Source organism: Schistocerca serialis, chromosome 9, assembly GCF_023864345.2.
Source record: "Schistocerca serialis cubense isolate TAMUIC-IGC-003099 chromosome 9, iqSchSeri2.2, whole genome shotgun sequence".
NCBI lineage: Eukaryota > Metazoa > Arthropoda > Insecta > Orthoptera > Acrididae > Schistocerca > Schistocerca serialis.
This window is the reverse complement of record NC_064646.1, coordinates 34,772,717-34,794,634: the sequence shown is the minus strand read 5'-3', so window position 1 is coordinate 34,794,634 and position 21,918 is coordinate 34,772,717. Positions and strand designations below refer to the sequence as shown.

At 38.9% G+C, this 21,918-nt stretch overlaps 1 protein-coding gene across 1 annotated transcript in view; it reads left to right on the top strand.

Moving 5' to 3' along the window:
• Positions 1-21,918, top strand: part of LOC126418787 (midasin-like) — a 192,985-nt gene that overhangs the window by 131,322 nt on the left and 39,745 nt on the right. The window contains exons 23-24 of the mRNA XM_050085718.1: positions 2,831-3,156; positions 12,777-13,011. Of these exons, the coding sequence (XP_049941675.1) occupies positions 2,831-3,156; positions 12,777-13,011 (561 nt within the window). The remainder of the gene's footprint in view (positions 1-2,830; positions 3,157-12,776; positions 13,012-21,918) is intronic.

Genomic DNA, 21,918 nt, shown 5'->3' with positions numbered 1-21,918 from the left:
TATTAATTTTATTGGGAAGAAAGGAAAGCCGAAAGAAAGCACCACCTGGATCACTGAATACATTCATTATGGTGGTCACCAGATCTGATGTAACGTGCAGCCACTAACTTCTGACCTGTAACTAGTGTTGCAAAGTACAGTTTGCCCTAAAGTCCTTTTGAGCAAATTGCAATTTGTGACACTAGTTTTAAATCTGAAGGTGGTTGTGCATCTGTTTTGCCAGTTTATATGTCGGCAAAACACTTGGCCTCTCTGCTCCGGCCACACGTGGGGAAGACCGACACATACATTAAGGACTCGGGACATTTCATTGAGAAGCTGAAGAAACTGAAACTTACACCAAGTGACATCCTGGTCAGCTTTGATGTTGTTTCGTTATTTACGAAAGTGCCACTCAGTGACGCTCTGGAGCACATCGGTTCCATTTTCCCGCAAGACATCAGAAAGCTCTTCCAGGCATGTCTCACCACGAGCTATTTCACGTGGAATGGCGATTTCTACGAACAGCTGGAAGGCGTCGCCATGGGTAGTCCTCTCAGTCCAGTGGTGGCCAACTTCTTCATGGAACAATTCGAAGCTTGGCGACTTGCAAACCTAAGGTGTGGTACAGATACGTCGATGATACTTTCGTGGTGTGGAGCCATGGTGAAGAACAGCTCGGTGACTTCCTGAGACACTTGAACAGCCTCCATGCCAACATAACATTTACCATGGAAGTAGAAAAGGACAAAAAAACTGCCATTTCTAGATGTGCTGGTCACAAGGGACGGCGAAAACCTGGGACACAGCGTGTATCGAAAACCGACACACACGGACCGATACCTGCACAAACTGTCAAACCACCACCCGAGCCAGAAAAGAGGCACGATTAGTACGCTCGTAACGAGAGCAGGACGAATATGTGAGCCGCAACACCTCAAACGAGAAATGCAACACCTGGAAACTGTCCTGAGGAGCAATGGGTTCTCCACAACGGCCTTTCTGCCATATATTCCCAGAGTGACGGACAGAATCGGCTGTATATTGCGCAAACGTGGCGTAAAGACGATTTTCGAACCGACAAGGAAGATTAAAGAGTGTCTTAGATCGGCAAAGGAGGAAAGGGACCCACTTTCAATGTCGGGAATATACCGTATACTGTGCACATGCGGAAAAGTTTATGTCGGAATGACTGGACGATCCATTAACACCAGGATCAAAGAGCATAAGCGACATTCCAGGTTGGGGCAGGTGGAGAAATCGGCCGTGGCAGAGCACGCACTGAATGAGACCGACCACGTAATAAAATTCGCCGACACGGAAGTTCTGGCTGTAGAGAAGCACTATCACACGCGCTTGTTCAGAGAAGCTGTAGAAATACAAAAACGCGCGAACAGTTTAAACAAGAAAGAGGAAAGCCTTAAGGTAAATGGATCCTGGCTTCCCGTACTGCAGCGAACAACCGTCGCAGGTAGCAAGAGGAAAACCGCACCGGAAATGACCGCGGAGAAGCCCTCGGACGTTGGTGCACCAGGTACATATAGTCTGCGGCCGCGAGCTCGGCTCCAGTTCACCACCGGCATTGGAGGGTGAAGCTTTGACAGTGCCAGCCACTCGTGCTGGCGAAATGTCAGGAAAATCATTATATGAACGTCGGCCGAAGAACCCGAGACAGAAGCCAATAGGCAGTTTGTCAACAAGTGGCCACGAAAGCCGTAACAATTTTGACATAAATTCCTCATTGGAATGTACAAGTAAATAATGGAAGGCGTAACTGTAGCAATCATAGCAACAGTTGAGGCATCGAGTCATCAATAGTGACTTAAACAAGACTGAGAATGTCACCAGCTTTTGGACAAATCCTCTTTTAAGAGTTGCAGTGACAGCACAGTGCAGTCAGCCGGGACAGTGTAGCTGTGCTAGTGTAAATGTATTCTGTTAGCTCTGATCAAGCAACCATCAAAAGGCTAACAATTTCCTCAGTTGTGTTTATGCTTGTGTTGACGGGTCAATGTGTCAGATGTATGGCGAGTTGTTCCTTTGCTCTTTCTGTTACTCACATAGAAGAAAGGTATGTATTTGCACAGAATATGTGTTTTCTTATCTTGTTATTGATTCCCGTAAAGATGATTTTCTTTTTCTGTGAAAGAACTTGAAGAAGGTACACATGTTTTATTGAAGTTACGTTTAATATTGAATTGTTTCACACACACACACACACACACACACACACTACTTTCTGTGTTTCAATGATTTGGCACCATCTCTATTTGTGGTTTTTCTTTATTTATTGTATGGAATTTCAGTCTTAGCCCATTATCAAGAATCTTGTTAAATGGAAGCAACATAAATTTAGTACAGTGACAATCAATTAATAGTTAAACATGGTAAAAAATCAAGTCTTACAGTGTGTTAGGATCGATAAAAACTTTCGTTAGGATCAATAAAAACTTTATGTGTAAAAATTCAGTGTTGGCATGTTATGCCATACAGTTAAGGGACCTGCACTTATAAGCACAATGATAGTGGATGCCATTCAGATATAACAATTCCAGAGACTTGTACAGCATAATTTGCTATTGCTGAATTTTTGTACAGTAATTTTAATTAATTTTTGCACATTTAAGACCTGTTTTATTATCCTATCCAATTTTTTACAAATTGTCAATGCACTGAACTCATGTTGCTTCCATGGTCTAAGAGCAAAATTGTGCGATAGTACAACAAATAGAGAAAAAATGACAGCTGCAGGTGATATCAAATCATTTAAGTGTTTCATAGCAGCTGCAGACCCACCTTGAGTGAAGATAATTTTAATGTGATTACATATTTCTAGTTTCTTCATTTTCAGAACAAAAAGAGCCAGAGAAAGAAAATACAGATGAAACATCAGAGGGAAAGGAGAAAAATGATGACAAGACTGAAGAACCAGAAAGTTCAAGTGAAGATGAAATGGATAATAATGAAGACCCCAATGGAACTACAGGGTTGGAGCAAGGAGCTAGTGATAAAGAAGAGGAAAATGCTGAGATTACAAAAGGAGAAAAAGATGGGAAAGAAGGAGAAAATGAAGATAAAGGGAATGACCAAGAAGAAGCCAGTCCGTCAGATGACCAGCCCAGTCACAACGCTGCAGAGCCTGCACCAGAACAGGCGGAAGCCGGCTCAAAAGACCAGGTTCGCTTCTGATATTTGTTACTGATAATTTTTAAGCATCCACACATTTACTGTAATTCTTTTTGTATTTGGTTGAGAGGATTTATACAGGCATCCTTATAAGCTGTTACATGTGTCAATGTGTTTCAGATGATGAATATCCACGTTTGTCTGGTCTGCCATGTTATACCCTCATATGAGGATAGTTTTTTCAGAGTCACATGTTACAGAAGTATCAACAACATGGTTGCAGTATCCCGCATTTTTAAGTGACTTATTCAAATTCCCACAGTGAACTTTATATTCTTGCAATGTCCCACAGTGATCTTCACATTTCAAGACCCATGTGTAGCATTAAAGAAGTGCAAGGTTTATTAATAATAACTTTGAGGAGCATTTTGTGTTTTGTAAGTAGTGCATCTTACTGGACCTATGTTACGATAAATGCAGGAACATTTCAGTATGTTGCTGAATGTAAGAATTTCATTAATGGGTTCCATATGTACATGAAAACTAAATGTCGTGTGGCAAGGGCCTCCCGGCAGATAAACCCGATCGCCTGGTGCAAGTCTTTTGAGGTGATGCTACTTCAGTGACTTGCGCGTCGATGAAGATGAAATGATGATAATGATAATGATAATGAAGACGACACAAACACCCAGTCCCTGAGCGGAGAAAATCTACAACCCAGCCGGGAATCGAACCCCCCACCCCTGACATGACAACCCGGCACACTGTCCATTCAGCTGTGGTGGCGGGCCATATGTACATAACTAGATGTAACTATCAGTTATTAATTTGACTTTACAGTTGACCCCGAGTATATACAGGGTGAGTAAGGAGGAAAGGTAAGTGTTTCTGATGGGTGATAGCATTAGTGATTCTGAACAAAAAAACTTGATGTGGACATATGCCCTATTCCGAATGGTTTCCGAAGTAGAACACTTTTAATGTACATTTGTATTTATTTTCTGTATTATTTATTGTCATTGTTTACAACATACCACAGTAGTATAGAGGAAGTTGAGGTGGACATTTTGATACAGGACACTTGTGGTCAATAAAGTCAGAAAACTACCTGGCCTACAAAAAGTACCTAAGCTACATCGTACGCACGTCGCGTGAGACTTTCAATATTCTTGCGATCTCTTTGTGCAAACTGTTAGTCCTACCTTTTTTTGTTGTGAATTTAATTTAGTTTAATGGTGTACTGAGACACGTTTTCATTGGAGTGTGGGGTTCTTGAGTTATTAAGAAAAAATGTACAAAAGTGATACTAAATGTCTTCTATCTCAGAAACCATTCACAATAGGACATATGTCCATATGAAGTTTTTTGTTCAGAATCATTAATACTATCATGTCTCAAAGCATGTACCTTTCCTCCTGACTCACCCTGTATTTGTGTTACTTTATATAACATCATCATTATTGCTGTTCTCTTGGTATTCATTCACTGACACAGCTTGAAATACTACAGCAGAAAATTGAGCATTGTTCTGCTGTGAAAATGCTATGATCGCAGATAGTTGTGGGAGAGATATAGTGTACTGCTACCTGTGAGTAATTAACATCATTTCTGCTATTTTCTGCGAAAGATTCAGAAATGATTAGTTGACTATGAAATAACTGATCAGATACTCTTCTTTTAAATTTTTGGTATGAAACATAGCAATACCTTTTGTTTAAAAATAAAAGATGGATTAATCTTAGGCTTTCACTGCTGGAGGCTGTAGTTTTGTTTGCTGAGAGACTCAGAAGAGGTGGAAAATGTGTGATTTTTTACTAAATGGGGAAATAATACAGGATTGTAGAAAAGATTGACTTCTAGAGTAAAAGTTTTGCTGTGTTACAAAGTTAATGGTTCAAACTTGTTTTAAAAAAATCATATAAATATGATAATAGAAAGCCCATCACAAAATATAAATAACGTTACAACACACACACACACACACACACACACACACACACACACACACACCCAGAGAGAGAGAGAGAGAGAGAGAGAGAGATGTTATCTCAGTTTTGCGTGTGTGTGTGTGTGTGTGTGTGTGTGTGTGTGTGTGTTATTCATTTCTTAACTCTGAAGGAGGACATTGTCTGAAAGTTCAGCAATGTACTCAGTCTTGTTTATATGTCTGTCTTTCACTCAATGCCTCAGCTCTTCAGTGAGTTGTTATCTTTACTTCTTTCATTATATACGATGGTCATCCAGAAAGTAATGAACAATCGTGTGCCACACCCAATGCCGACACCCCCCCCCCCCCCCCATCCTCACCACCACAATTGTAATAATGCCAGTTAACTCCTTTACTCGTTTTCAATGTGAGCTGAGTTTTGTTGCTAGGTGGTTATGCTTTTTTGTTCTGTAACCTTTTGAAGTAATGGTACCCATTGAAAATCTCACTGTAGACAAAGTGTGTGTTGTCATTTATTTTCTGAATGCACAAAATGTTCAGCCTATCGAGTGTTATAAGTAAATAAAGAACATTTGTGGTGATAGTGGAATGAACAAGTCTTCAGTGACATGGAATGTTTTCGGCATACGTGTTTTTGATTCATGACAATGTGAGGCCTCGTGCATCAGCGTGAAGATAAGAACTTCAGCATCTTAAATGAGAAATTTTCTGGCATCCTCCTTATGCACCTGACTTGGACCTAAGTGATTTTGACTTAAACACAAAACTAAAGAAATGTTTTGGTGGAAAACAGTTTGCAAATGGTGAATACCTCGAACAGTGACATTGTGGCTCAAATCTTTGGTGGTAGAGGAGTAAGCATGGAATTTAAAAATTAGTCCCGTTACAATAAAAGCCTTGACTGCTATTGCAGCTACATTGAAAAACAGATTAATATTTTGTATCCTTGTAAATAAAGTTTTTTGTTTGTTGTTGTTGTTGTTGTTGACGTTGTGGTTCAGTCCAGAGACTGGTTTGATGCAGCTCTCCATAATGCTCTATCCTGTGCAAGCTACTTCATCTCCAAGCAACTATTGCAGCCTTCTGAATCTGCGTAATGTATTCATCTATTGGTCTCCCTCTACGATTTTTACCCTACCCGCTGCCCTCCAATACTAAATTGGTGATCCCTTGATGCCTTAGAACATACCCTACCAACCGATCCCTTCTTCTAGTCAAGTTGTGCCACAAATGCCTCTTTAACCCAGTTCTGTTCAGTATCTCCTCATTAGTTACATGATCTACCCATCTAATAATCAGCATTCTTCTGTAGCACCACATTTCGAAACCTTATATTCTCTTCTTGTTTAAACTAATTATCATCCATGTTTCACTTCCATAGATGGCTACACTCCATACAAATACATTCAGAAAAGACTTCCTGCCACATAAATCAATACTCGATGTTAACAAATTTCTCTTCTTCAGAAATGCTTTCCTTTCAATTGCCAGTCTACATTTTATATCCTCTGTACTTTGATTATCATCAGTCATTTTGCTTCCCAAATAGCAAAACTCATTTACTACTTTAAGTGTCTTATTTTCTAATCTAATTTCCTCAGCATCACTCGATTTAATTTGATAACATTTCATTATCCTCATTTTGCTTTTGTTAATGTTTATCTTATATCCTCCTTTCAAGACACTGTCCATTCCGTTCAACTGCTCTTCCAAGTCCTTTGCTATCTCTGACAGAATTACAATGTCATCAGCGAACCTTAAAGTTTTTATTTCTTCTCCATTGATTTTAATACCTTCTCCAGATTTTTCTTTTGTTTCCTTTACTTCTTGCTCAATATACACATTGAATAACATTGGGGAGAGGCTACAACCCTGTCTCACTCCATTCCCAACCACTGCTTCCCTTTTGTGCCCCTCTACTCTTATAACTGCCATCTGATTTCTGTACAAATTGTAAACAGCCTTTCGTTCCCTGTATTTTACCCCTGCCACATTTAGAATTTGAAAGAGAGTATTCCAGTCAACATTGTCAAAAGCTTTCTCTAAGTCTACAGATGCTAGAAACGTAGGTTTGCCTTTCCTTAATCTATCTTTTAAGATAAGTCGTTGGGTCAGTATTGCCTCATTTGTATGGAATCCAAACTGATCTTCCCCGAGGTCATCTTCTACCAGTTTTTCCATTCGTCTGTAAAGAATTCGTGTTAGTACTTTGCAGCCGTGACTTATTAAACTGATAGTTCGGTAATTTTCACATCTGTCAACAACTGCTTTCTTTGGGATTGGAATTATTATATTCTTCTTGAAGTCTGAGGGTATTTTGCCTGTCTCATAAGTCTTGCTCACCAGATGGTAGAGTTTTTCAGGGCTGGCTCTCCCTAGGCTGTCAGTAGTTCTAATGGAATGTTGTCTACTCCTGGGGCCTTGTTTCTATGTAGGTCTGTCAGTGCTCTGTCAAATTCTTCACGCAGTATCATATCTCCCATTTCATCTTCATCTATGTCCTCTTCCATTTCCATTATATTGCCCTCAAATACATCGCCCTTGTATATGGACCCTCTATATACTCCTCCTACCTTTCTGCTTTCCCTTCTTTGGCTTTGAACTGGTTTTGCACCTGAGCTCGTGATATTCATACATGTGGGTATTTTTTCTCCAAAGGTCAAAGAATTTTCCTGTAGGCAGTATCTATCTTAGCCCTAGTGATACATGCCTCTACATCCTTACATTTGTCCTCTAGCCATCCCTCTTTGTTGATGTCTTTTCTTTTTATTTAGTTATATCAAAACCTTCTTTACTTTCTGGATGACCCACATAGTTTTTAAAACATGTTATTTTGATGAGCTTAATGTTAGCTTCCAGTAACCCACCAACTGACTGATTTTTGATAACTGTAATTTGCTTCTCCCCCTCATTCAGACTTGCTAGTAGCAGAAATTACTGAAGGTCCAACAGGAACGTAAAACATTTAATAAAAATGTGTAATTAGTTAAAATTTAAAATAATATTAACATTTGTTAAAGAAAGAAATATTTCTTTATTTTATGAAAAGGAATAACTGTGGCAGTGTTCACAGAAATTGTAGTTAAAACATTTGCTTTTAACTTTTTATGTACGTTTGACATTGTGTCAGTTGTCGGGGGTGATCTGAAAGCTATATTATTCTTGATGACTCAAGTTTGCCTAGATCACTAGCAATTCTTTTTATTACTGTGATTGGTTTTGACAGATTTGTGCTGTAATCATTGTGTCTTGTAACATTATTAGATGTACATGCTCATTACAACACTGAAAGTCACATAGTGATGTTACAATTTGATACAACATCATTATGTGACTTTAAGTGTTGTAACAAGCACGTACATCTGATAATATTACAAGATCCGGTGATGACAGCGTATCTGTTGGAACAGGTTGCAGTAATAAAAAGAATTGGTAGTGACCTTGGCAAACTTAGTTTTTCAAGAATAGTAATTTCAATTTTTCTTAGCATTGCTTCTGTTGCCCCTATTTTGGTGAATGCTGCACTTACTTCACAATTGTTGTTATTGAAACAACACAAGACGTAGCAATGAAAATTCTTTTTTTGATAGTTAAGAGCAAAATAGGACGACTTAAAAGACATTCTGTCTCTGTATTCCCTACCCTCCCTACCCCTTTCCAAGCTCATGCGTACTCTTGAAATCGTTAAGTCTTAATACAGACTGACAGTCTAAAGGTGCTGTGTTTATCCCTTTGCGACCCTGCAGATGCATTAGCTGCAAACGGCTGTTAAATGAAGAGACAAGGGGATACGTGCAATGGTGGAAGGTCACGTGTGCCACTGATTTGTGCCTACAGATCACCAGCTGCATGTGCAGGCATTTCCCAAACACAAATGGGGAGACATGTACAACAGCTCTGCAACTGTCTGCGTTTCAGTTCATTTGGTGCTCTGTTATACCATATCCCACTCTTAAAAGATTCAGTTCTTGCACGCTTCTAAATTTGCTTTTGCTGTAGCACTTTGGCTGGGTGGTCTAATGAGAAACGTGTGGAAACTGAAAAGCATTATCTTGAAATTTCATGTTTATGGTTAGTTAATGCCATGGATTATAAAATCAGAGGGAAATCAAAAAACTGTCTCAGTTCCTCACAGATTGGAACGACCTGGAAACAACAAAGGCAGTCTTGAACAAAATCCTTTGTTCGTACTTCTGACGAATACATATTGAAGAAGAGGAGTGATCTGGGCCCCACAGTGTGCTGGACCCATACTGGTGCTTTCACAAACCCTTTTGATTCATAGTTTTCATCAATTACAGCAAACAAAAGAATAAGAATATTGAAACTGTGCTTGTAAATGATATCTCTGCTTCCACTGTTGTATGCAGAACCTTTTTTGACATCTAAAGCTCCCAAACAGTGTGGCAAATTCCACATAACTTCAGAGTCTAATGCTTCATCCAACTACTCTTATCTGGAGTTTGGATGCTTAAGGTAAACTAAAAGGAAACTACTAAAAAATCTAATTAAACACTTTTGACAAACAAAGACCCCCCTCTTGCCACTGAAAACAAACACACACACACAGTAATGATGGGATTTGATTGATATATACAGGGTGATTCATGAAGATATGCAAATATTGTAATATGTTATTCTACAAGTAAAACTAAAGAAAAAAGTTCATATAAACATAGGACCACAATACTGCAAGAGGTTAAAGTTAAGTACGATTTCCGTTTATTTTGTTGTTATTGGTCTGATGAATCTAATAAAGCATACCCCAGATGTGTATCTGCAGTAGTTTTCCAGAACATCACAAGCAGCAAAGAAGTAATTTTGTAAAATTTTTAATTTATTAACTGCTTGGCCCAATTTGTTTTTTAAATTTCAGAAAATTGCACAAAGCTTTCAACAGAAGGTGTAGAGAATTTAGTTTTGGAAAAATGATGGTAATAACGTTAACGGAAACTGTATGAATGTTTCAGATAATCTGCTTTCATTAGTACCGTAGCAGACACAAATTCACGTTAAACTAGAAAAAACAATGCTCAGTGTTAAGGAAGTTGTACAATGTATGTACAATTTCACAATACATTCACAATAAATGTTCAAAAATGTCTCCACAGAGTTCAATGCATTTAGCTGCATGTGTATGAATGGATTTTGTTGCTCATTTCAGTTTCACAGCGTTGGTCTTAATTTCATTCATTGCATTCAGAATGCGAGCAAGTAATCCCTCACATGTATTGACTTTATCCTCATAAACTATGTCTTTCATCTATCCCCATACATAAAAATCCATTGCGTTAAATCGGGCTGTCTGGATGGCCACAGACGTGTAGCACCACAACAAATATGTTTCTGGGGAAAATGTTCAGTTAAATGTGTAGTAACGATGTTGGTGAAATGTGGAGGCACACTGTCATGTCGGAAATACATTTGCAGTCACGTAGCAAGTGAAATATCTTCGAGCAAGCGTGGCATTTCTTCTTGAAGGAATTGTAAGTACATCTCACCAGTTAGATGTCCTGGTGAAATGAGTGTTCCAATAAGGAGTGTGTTGATTATACCACACCACACATTTATGCTAAATTGCTGCTGGAAATTTCGTTGCACTGTTGCACATGAGTTTGCTTCAGACTGTACATGCTCATTATGTAAATTGTTTATACCATCTCAAGTAAACTGTTCCTCATCAGTAATAAAATGTATTTGTGTAACTGCTGATTAGTATTGAACCATTTGCACAACTCCAAATCAAGGGCAGGATCTCCCTGATGTAAATGATGCACGTTTTCTTTTTGGTAGGGATTAGCGTACGCCATACCCTAGATTGTGAAATGCCTAATCGTTGAGATATCCGTTGTATACTGGTAGCTGAGGTATGTTGAACAGCATCCATAATATCCTCCTCATTGTCTTCAGGTATTGAGCGCTCGTACTAATGCTAGGTAGAGAACCTGACTCCCGTAACATTCGAAATACTCCACTGATTGTTTATGCAGTCTGAAACCTCAGAGTTGGATAACATACATGATATTTTTTAACTGCAGCCGTAGCATTACCATCACATTTGCCATAAATAAACACCATATTGGCATATTTCTCTGTCGTAAATTTGGAAGGCATCCCTATTTCACAAATAATCTACATTGTTGTTATGTTCTTTCACTGAACAATACAGAAAACTAGCTTATTTCAATGTTAGGAAATGACTGAAACAACTCACTAACAGTTACCAACAATGACATAAACCTTTCGACATTCTTAATGGAAAGTAAACAAATTTACTTGTATAATAATCTTTGCATCTCTGGATGTTCTGGAAAACTACTGCAGATACACGTGTGGGACATGTTTTATTAGATTCACCAGACCAATAACAACAAAATAATTGGAAATCATGCTTTACTTTAACCTCGTACAGTTTTGCAATGGCTTCATATTAGCAAAGTTGCTAAATGTGAGGCAAAATCTTTTATTAGCCATAACTCCGTAACTAAACATTTGCAGACCTATGTTTATATGAACTTTTATTCTTTAGTTTTACTTGTAGAATAACATATTAAAATATTTGCATATCTTCATGGATCTCCCTGTATATAAAAAGAAACGTGTTATCCTGTCAGTGCTTCCTTTCTGTGTACCCTTACTGTTCAGAAATATGTATTAACATATTCTTAGACTACTGACTGCAAACATTAAGCAAGAAGTGTCTGTTTTGCTTTCCAGATAAAGAAATATTAAGTGGTTGTCAACCAAGCTTAATGTTGTTTTCCAGGGATTTCCCCAGAGCATGCAAAACTTTAGGGGTTACATTATATTTTAATGCAATATATACCATGAACTGAAACTTCAAACTGTCATATTTGTCCACAGTAGCAAGAACTAGAATTGGAAGAGGTAATCTTGTTGCCACTGATATGTTGTCTGCGCATTTTGCTTTTTTCTCTGCTACCAGTTGTCCAACAGAATGAAATATTACTTCAAAATCACAAGTACAATTGTTGAACACAATAGTGCTTGCCATTTTTATATTTTCTACCACGTTCACACATTCGATATGCGTAAGGTATTTTCTATCCCAGTGTGTGGGCTTTTGTTTAATATTTTGTCTTTGTCTGAAAATATACTCGCTATGGCGACAGATGTGTTGATTGCCGGAATGTGTGTGTCATTCTGGCTCGGTGTGAATGGCATTGCACATGGCACACGTGTCAAGCATGATGTGTGCACCTATATGTTTGCCTCTTCTTGCGTGTGAGGCAAACCCAGGCTCGTAGGAAGTAGGCACACGGCACACAGATGGAGACGCACACTAATTGCCAGTAATACATATCAGTTGGGTAAGGATACACCAACAAAAATCGTTAAAATCCAGAAGAGCAGTTGTTCTTCTGATTAAGAAGGCATAGCAAGAAACTGTGAAAAGCCTATGTCAACTTAGTTGTATCTTTCATGAACATTGGTTTGAATTTTAATTTCATCTCTTTCACTTTGTTGTTGGCACTCATTGTCTCTGATACACCTTTCTTTAGCTTGATTAGCAGGCCTCTGAGTGAGAGAGATATATATCCTTGCTATTTTCATTGTGTTGCATTTTCTCCTTCTCTGCTTTCCCCTAAATTCAGTTTTAACTTTTTTTGTTAACATTGACTCGTGCAGTCAGTGAAAACCTCAGAATTTCTATGCAGTATCACTCTGTAAATGGTATTACAAAATAATTTAATTTTTTCAGGTGTCATCAGTCCCCAAAGAAGATGAGAAAGATTCCAAAGATGGAGGAGATGCAGGAGATCCAGGTGAAATGGAGCAGTCAGGAGTGGGTGGAGCACAAATGAAAGATGATCAGACTGGACACCAGGGGAGACCAGAGGGAGACAGTACGCCAGAAGCACGAGCAGACCAGCAGGGGCAGAGAGATGTGCGCAAGAGGGACCGACCAGGGCAGAGCGACGCTCAACGTAGTCTCGGTCAGTACTTTGAAACTGTCGATTGCTGAGTTATTTATACTACAAAAAATTCTTGCTAGTGCATAGTTGTATTTGAGTTTACTGCTGACCATCAGCTTTGCAACATCAGAAACTATAGCAAATAGCAAAATTGTGCTTTCTGTGTGCATAAAGTATAATAAGATAGTAGTATTGTAGATGATTTGGGGGGGGATATGGCTGCAGTATTTATTACATACAACTATCTCTAGTGTCAGCAACAGTTTTGGCCTGACTGGGCGTAAGATCGAACTGAGCTCGGCTGACAGATACGGGTAGATCGTTCCACACCATTTCAGCTGTATGACAGCGTTCGTCGATCGTAGTGACTTACTTTTGGTGGCTTGCCAGTGTCTCGCCATCCCGTAACCAGGTCTTTTCAGTAGTTGAGAGATACAAAGAATGTGCTGCCCAGGGTGGCCATTGAAAACCTTCTATGTTCCATCAGAACAGACTGGGCAACATGAGGCCTCGAAGTGACATATTGAAAGGTAATGTCACAGAGATCTCAAATGTAGGGCACAGTCACCAACCCTAACATACCCACCACGTAATGACTGCTGTCCAGATTACCAGCTTGGTGCACCGGAGATGTGCATCCAGCAGCACCCCGTACTGGCACACCCGATGTGGGCCCTTGTAGTGACAAATGCAGTTTGGCAGTCCCTTCTCGGAGCCAATACACACGGGTACATACATCCACTGTGATGCTGTACTCGGAACTGAGACTTGTCTGGAAAGATGGAGTGGTGCCACCCCAGTGTTCAGTCTTATTGCCGGATGCACGATTCTCTGCCTGCCACATTAAGTAATCCAGAAATGACCGTCAGTGTGATGATAGTTACGATGCTCGAGGTGTCGCTGCATTGCCCGTGCAGTCAGCTGCGTTGCTGCAAATGAACCCATTTCCTGTCCTGCAGATGTGGCTGCACAACCCTGTACAGCTGAGCAAACGGCGTTTCTGTCTTCCTGGGCAGCAGGCGTGCACGGGCAGAGAGAACCGGCACAGCGTTGAGTATGGCCCCTGTGAGCTCGTCAGTTTCGTGTTCACGTGACAATTGAGAGATCCCAACTGACATGAGCAACAGTTTGATAGCTCGTGATCCTGTTGCTGTCAGAATCCGGTCTTTTTGTTCTACTTAAATAATGTAATTTTCTCACAAACTACCAACATTCCCGAATCGTAAAACCGACGTGTAACTTTCCTTATATATATGGAATTGAGATGGCATTGCTCTTACGTACTTGCACTTAAATGTTAATCATTTGCAAATCCAAGCACATAGTACACATCAAGCCAATTTGCTGTTCGTTGGATGCGATACTCGTGGTGTTGCAGTTTTATTGACCAGGAGAGTAAATATTTCCTCACCCCTAAAGCTGAGTTGAACCTCATTGTGCTTCACTAAGCACAATCTTACTGGAAGTGGTGTGCCTACATACAACTACACTCGCATCTAAATCTATATCTACATTCCACAGCCATCATAGATTGTGAAGAGTAACCTCCCTGTAACACTTCCTTCGAGTTTCTCAAAATTACTTTCAACAGTGTAAGGGAAAGGTAAATTGCTACTTACCCAAAGTTGACATGTTAGGTTGCAGACAGGCACAACTAAAAGATTACACATCATCTTCCAGCCACAGCCTTCATTAGCAAAAGAAGAAAAACACACACACGCGCACACACACACACACACACACACACACACACACACACACACACACACACACACTCCTCACACACATATGACCTCCATCTCAGCATCTCGGATCAGAATGCATTCTGGTGGTCATGTGTGCCTGAGGTGTGTTTGCTTATGTGAATGAATGTGTGTGTGTGTGTGTGTGTGTGTGTGTGTGTGTGTGTGTGTGTGTGTGTTTATTTTATTTTTTATATCACTATATACTGGTCAACACATAGAACATACGAACTTTTTGTGTACATTATTGTAGAAATATAAGGTTACCTACAAATTGTGCGCATCTATATCAGGTGATGTGAATCTAGAAAACATAGAACTCCATGGATACTGAAAATGTAAATTTAACCATGCCCATTTGATTATGATAGGGTCCATTATGGTTTTCGTGTGTATGTGTCATAGCTGTGAAATATGGGATGGTAACTCGCAGTTTGTGCACAGCAAGATGTCTTTTTAAAAAAGTTGAATTCTGTCTCCTAGCAGGTACTGAATCCAGTCACAGATCTGAACCACTGTAGTTGGAAGAAAGCACAGGTTACACCCATCTACGAGAAGGGTAGCATAAGTGATCTACAAAATTGTCATAAGACATCACTGCAATCTACCTGCTGTAGAATCTTAGAACATGTTGTGAGCTTAAGCATAATGAGGCAGCTAGAACGGATTTCCTTTCCAACCACCATGGATTCCATAAACATCAGTCATGTGAAACCCAATTTGTACTTTTCTCACTTAATGTTCTGAAAGCCACAGATCAAGGCAGTAGAGTAGATGCAATATTTTCTGTCTTCCAAGAAGCTTTTGATTCAGTACCACACCAATATTTATTAAAGTGTGATCATTTTGGGTGCCAAATGAAAATGAGGATTTCTTGGCAGGAAGTATGCAGAATATTGTTTCACATGCAGATTCATCAACAGATGTAGACATTATATGTAATGAAGTACCATCGGAGAAAAGCTGGAGAAATGTTCAGTCAGATGTTGATAAGATTTTCAAGTGATTTAAGGACTGACAACTTCCTTTTAAATGTTCAGAAATGTAAAACTGTGCTCTGCACAGAACACAGAAATATAGTATAGCATGACTACAATGTCAGTGATTCACAATTGAACTGCTTATTGCAGAAACCTCTCATGTCCAATAGGAGCATTTTGTTCCCCCCTCCCCCGCCCGCCCAGGAGAAGGAAAAAAATTAGATAATTCTTAATATTTACTGTGGCGATATACATTGTTAAATTTGTTGGACATGAGGTGTTCTGAAAGAAATGTAAACACATTTAAGTGAATTAAACAGTTTCATGTAAAACCCATTACTAAGAGTACGTGTTTCACCACAGCATTACATCAGTCACTTTTCTTTGTCCACTTACATCGTTTGGAAGTTTAAATTATTGTAGAATCACTTAATTTCTTTGGGATAAAGTGGGTAAGGTTTGATTTTTTTTAAACTGCCATTTTTTGTCACTGATCATTGGCACTTCAGGTTGTGATGGAAAATCTGAAATTTGCTCTGCATCTAAAAGTCTGAAGGTATGTTCTGCAACAAACCAATGAATGTTCGAGTTTTCATCGCATCAGGAGTAAGGTTGCTGTATGAAAACTCGAGAAAGTCTGAAATTGAAAAATGCTGCTTCTTTCTCAAGGAATTTTCCTTCCTTGTGATTCCACAGATGCCACATTCTTCTTGTAATGCGCTGGCCACTGTGAGTTGAAGTCATGAATTCTTCTTTATTCACCATGTGTACTGCAAAATTTCTTAGAGCTAGAAGAGAGGATTAATTCCGTTTACTCCACTAGCAAGTACACTGTCAGTCATTTTCACATTTCTCTTCACAACACTGAAGTCCCTGTCACAAGGCAGATAGCAGTACCCTTAGCTGGCGAAATAGTGATGGATTGAATCAAATTGATTAAATCAAATCTTAATGCTGGACATTTTTGGCAACATATTAATTTACATAACTTAAAATAAAGGAGAAAACTTCATTGGGGCTGCTTTCAGGCATTGTTTCATCATATTTGTAGGATATAGCCATCCCAGATTTTAAATCACGTATATTGGACACATTGTTAGTAAGCTGACACAAATAGAATGGGTCTTGAATGGGGATAACTGGAAGCATCAGATTTTGCATTAATCCAATGCAGATGCCGGTGACATCTACAGAATCTCTGCACATTTTCTGCACACACTCAGTTGTCTTCTTTTATGAATTAATAGCTTGGCTAAGGCCACACGCTTTGCACAGTCGTTTAAGGTAGGAATTCTTATTTTCACAGTTAAATTCCTTGCAGGTACATCATCTATCTACCTGTGGTTGATCAAATTTCAAATTGAAATTTTCATTAATTATTTTCCAGTGATACCAATATGTAACTTTCACTTAATGGTATTGCGATTGAAACAGATCCCACATCTTTTTCACATTAAGATATGAAGCCAAGTATTTGTACTCTCTACTTGTGTAGAACAGAGAGAGAATAGAATTGGGGAGTAGAGGTATTTGTGGTGCAACTTGAATAGAAGAAGGGATCGGTTGATAGGACACTTCTGAGGCATCACCAATTTAGTACTGAGGGGAAGTGTGGAGAAGCTTGCACAAGATAGTGTGTGGGAGCTGCAGCAAATGAATCTCTGGACTGAAGACCACAATTTTTTTTTTTATTTTATTTATTTATTTATTGTTCCGTGGGACCACATTTAGGAGAAGTCTCCATGGTCATGGAACGAGTCAATACATGAAATTATAACACGATTGTAGAAACAGATAAAATGAAATATAAGAAACATATTCAGGCAACAAGTCGTTAGTTTAAATAAAGAAAATCAAGAATGTAACACTGGAATTTGCTTAATTTTTTAGCTCTTCCAGGAGCTCCTCGACAGAATAGAAGGAGTGAGCCATGAGGAAACTCTTCAGTTTAGACTTAAAAGTGTTTGGGCTACTGCTAAGATTTTTGAGTTCTTGTGGTAGCTTATTGAAAATGGATGCAGCAGAATACTGCACTCCTTTCTGCACAAGAGTCAAGGAAGTGCATTCCACATGCAGATTTGATTTCTGCCTAGTATTAACTGAGTGAAAGCTGCTAACTCTTGGGAATAAGCTAATATTGCTAACAACAAACGACATTAAAGAAAATACATACTGTGAGGGCAATGTCAAAATTCCCAGACTATTGAATAGGGGTCGACAAGAGGTTTTCGAACTTACACCATACATAGCTCGAACAGCCCGTTTTTGAGCCAAAAATACCCTTTTTGAATCAGATGAATTACCCCAAAAAATAATACCATATGACATAAGCGTATGAAAATATGCGAAGTATATTACTTTTCGTGTTGAAATGTCACTTATTTCAGATACTGTTCTAATGGTAAATAAAGCGGCATTTAGTTTCTGAACAAGATCCTGAACATGGGCTTTCCACAACAGCTTACTATCTATCCGTACGCCTAGGAACTTGAACTGTTCCGTCTCGCTTATAACATGCCCATTCTGTCTGATTAAAATGTCAGTTCTTGTTGAATTGTGGGTTAGAAACTGTAAAAACTGAGTCTTACTGTGATTTAGCATCAAATTATTTTCCACAAGCCACGAACTTATATCATGAACTACATTATTTGATAATGTTTCAATATTACACACAATATCCTTCACTACCAAGGTGGTGTCATCAGCAAACAGAAATATTTTTGAATCACCTGTAATACTAGAAGGCATATCATTTACATAAATAAGAAACAGCAGTGGCCCCAGCACCGACCCTTGGGGAACGCCCCATTTAACAGTGGCCCATTGGGACTGAACATCATTACCACTCTCAATATTGCGGAGGATTACCTTCTGCTTTCTGTTCTTAAAGTAGGAGGCGAACCAATTGTAAGCTATTCCCCTTACTCCATAATGTTCCAACTTCTGCAGTAATATTTTGTGGTCAACACAGTCAAAAGCCTTCGTTAAATCAAAGAAAACACCTAACGTTCGCAACCTTTTATTTAATCCGTCCAAAACCTCACAGAGAAAAGAGACTATAGCATTTTCAGACCAAACTGTACATTTGACAGCAAATTATGTGAATTTAAATGCTGCAGTAACCTTGTATATACAACCCTCTCGATAACTTTAGCAAACACCGATGGCATAGAAATAGGTCTATAATTGTCAACATTATCCCTGTCTCCCTTTTTATAAAGTGGCTTCACTACTGAGTACTTTAATCGGTCAGGAAACCGACCACTCCTAAAGGAAAAGTTACAGATATGGCTAAGTACTGAGCTAACATACGTGGAACAATACTTCAGTATTCTGCTAGATACCCCATCATATCCATGAGAGTTCTTGGTCTTTAGTGATTTGATTATTAACTCAATCTCCCTCTTGTCAGTATCATGGAGGAGCATTTCAGGTAACAGTCTCGGAACACTTTTTTCTAAGAGCGTTATATGATTTCCTGTTGGGACTAGGTTTCTATTTAGTTCACCTGCTATATTCAGAAAGTGATTATTAAGTACTGTACATATATGTGACTTATCAGTAACACGGACATCCCCACTACGCACAGATTCTATATTCTCGACCTGTCTCTGCAGACCAGCCACTTCCTTTACGACTGACCATATGGTTTTAATTTTATCCTGAGCCTTAGCTATTCTATCTGCATACCACATACTTTTTGCCTTCCTAATAACTTTTTTAAGCACCTTACAATACTGTTTGTAATGGGCTGCTGCATTTAGGTTTTGACTGTTTCTAACGTTTTGATATAATTGCCACTTTGTTCTACAAGATATTCTTATCCCTTTAGTCAGCCACCCAGGCTGCCTGTTTGTGCTAGTACCCTGTTTTGAACGTTCTAACAGAAAGCAACTTTCAAAGAGCATGAGAAAAGTCTTGAGGAAGGCATTATATTTATCGTCTACTGTATCAGCACTATAAATATCTTGCCACTCTTGTTCCTTGATAAGGTTTACAAAAGTCAGTACAGCAACTGGATCAGCTTTCCTAAAAAGTTGGTAACTATATTTAACATGTGTTGCAGCACAAAAATCTTTTAGGCTTAAAATTTGTGCATCATGATCTGAAAGGCCATTCACCTTTTTGCTAACAGAATGCCCTTCTAATAATGACGAATGAACAAAAATATTGTCTATGGTTGTTCTACTGTTCCCTTGCACTCTCGTTGGAAAGAATACGGTTTGCATAAGATTATATGAATTAAGGAGGTCTACCAGCATCCTTTTCCTTGCACAATCACTTATACAATTAATATTGAAGTCACCACATATAACTAACTTTTTGTATTTCCTATAAAGTGAACCAAGAACCTCCTCTAGCTTTAGCAAAAATGTTGTGAAATCGGAGTCTGGGGATCTATAAATAACAACAGTAAGAAGTTTAGCTCCACTAAATTTAACCACACCTGCACAACATTCAAACACCTTTTCAGTGCAGTACTTTGAAACATCAATTGACTCAAATGGGATACCGTTTTTCACATACATGACTACTCCCCCACACCGCAAAGAGCTCCTAGAAAAGCTGCCAGCCAACCTGTATCCTGGTAAAGGAAGCCTCTGAATTATCTCCTTATTTAAGAAGTGTTCAGATATACCAATAATTTCAGAGTGAACATCTATAAGCAGTTCACTAACTTTATCTCTAATACCTTGTATATTTTGATGAAATATACTAATTCCCTCATTAATCGGATACCCAAGCTTTGTAGAAAGTGGTTTCTTTGTTAGAGAGACTTCCCTTAAGCAGGAATACCTATCAGCTGACTTCAATCTAAAAAAGGTACAGCTCTAACACCCACAACTACCAGAATTTTCCCATGAGTGATCCCACCACCCCCACCTACGCTGTCACCTATAAGTTTTGCCAACCTCCCGTTCCCATACCTGTTGAGGTGCAGGCCATGTCTAGTGAAACCCATCCTACTGATAGACACCAACAACAACATTTATGTAGTGTGTGTCATGAACTGGAAAACTATTTATGCGGTTCTCAACTAACAATGTTACTTCAGCTGGATATGCATTTTCTGGCTGCTGTTTTCCCCACTTGTCTTTGGGGGACTTAGTCGAGATTAGTAGATCTCTTAATCTCAGCAGTCTGTCATCAGAAGCACCATACATGGGTAAAAATGCGGACTTACAGACATGAACATGGCCATCAGAGCTAAAGAGCCAATATTTGTATGTATAACCTTTGGGTTTGTTGTTGATAGGTAAGCTGTTGTCACCTTACAATCTTGGACATTTCCTTACAATGTCACATACTTCTATTATGCTCATTTTTAGTGTTGAAACTTTAGAACTTAGAATATAATTCCGTCATTATGTCTGAACTAATTTTAGTAATCATGCATTTCCACTTACACCTGCAATAACAGAGCAGTGCATTCGTAAGACGAATAATAGTAACAGAATAACCAAACAATAACATTAGTTTCACTGGCATTGTTAATGCACATGGCTTACCTGCAATCGACACCTTTTTCTTTAGGCGTAACTGTTTCTCCTCTATAGTTCAAGTATTCAGTGTTTTTAATTCTGCTTTCTTTTATTGGTTCTGATTGGTATATAACTCTTTTCGATCCTTTCTTTCTTTTATTCAGACCGACTTCACCACTGCCACATGCCATTTCACTTGGAACTGATGCATAAAATCTGAAATGTACATCCAGTAAAAGTGTGGGAAGGTACCAGAAGCAGTAGAATAACAAGTGACAGTGTCAACCTTACAATGAATAAAAAGCCCCTCATCTCCTTGACATGTGGTGTTCCTGCATCAAATGGAAACTTCCACCAATTACTGGACCCACTGTTTACCACTGACGTGAGGGGTTCCCGCACAAACCGATATGTCTATACACAAACTATCATATGATCACATAATTTCAATTTGCTTAAAAAGTGAACATCTGGAGGTGCTGCAACAAGCAGTTCAGTGGGAATCAGTCAACCCATGTAAATACGTAAGAGAAACAATTTGGGAATTTTGAAACAGAATGATAACATAGGCTCAGTCATTGGAAAAAGCAGCTGCTAGACTTCAGTTTGGAACTGCAAAGAATTTACAAAGGAGGCTGCTTAGGAAACACTGACATGACACATTGTAGAATATTACTCATGTGTGTGGGAGCCATACAAAATACAAGTAACAGTGCGTAAAGA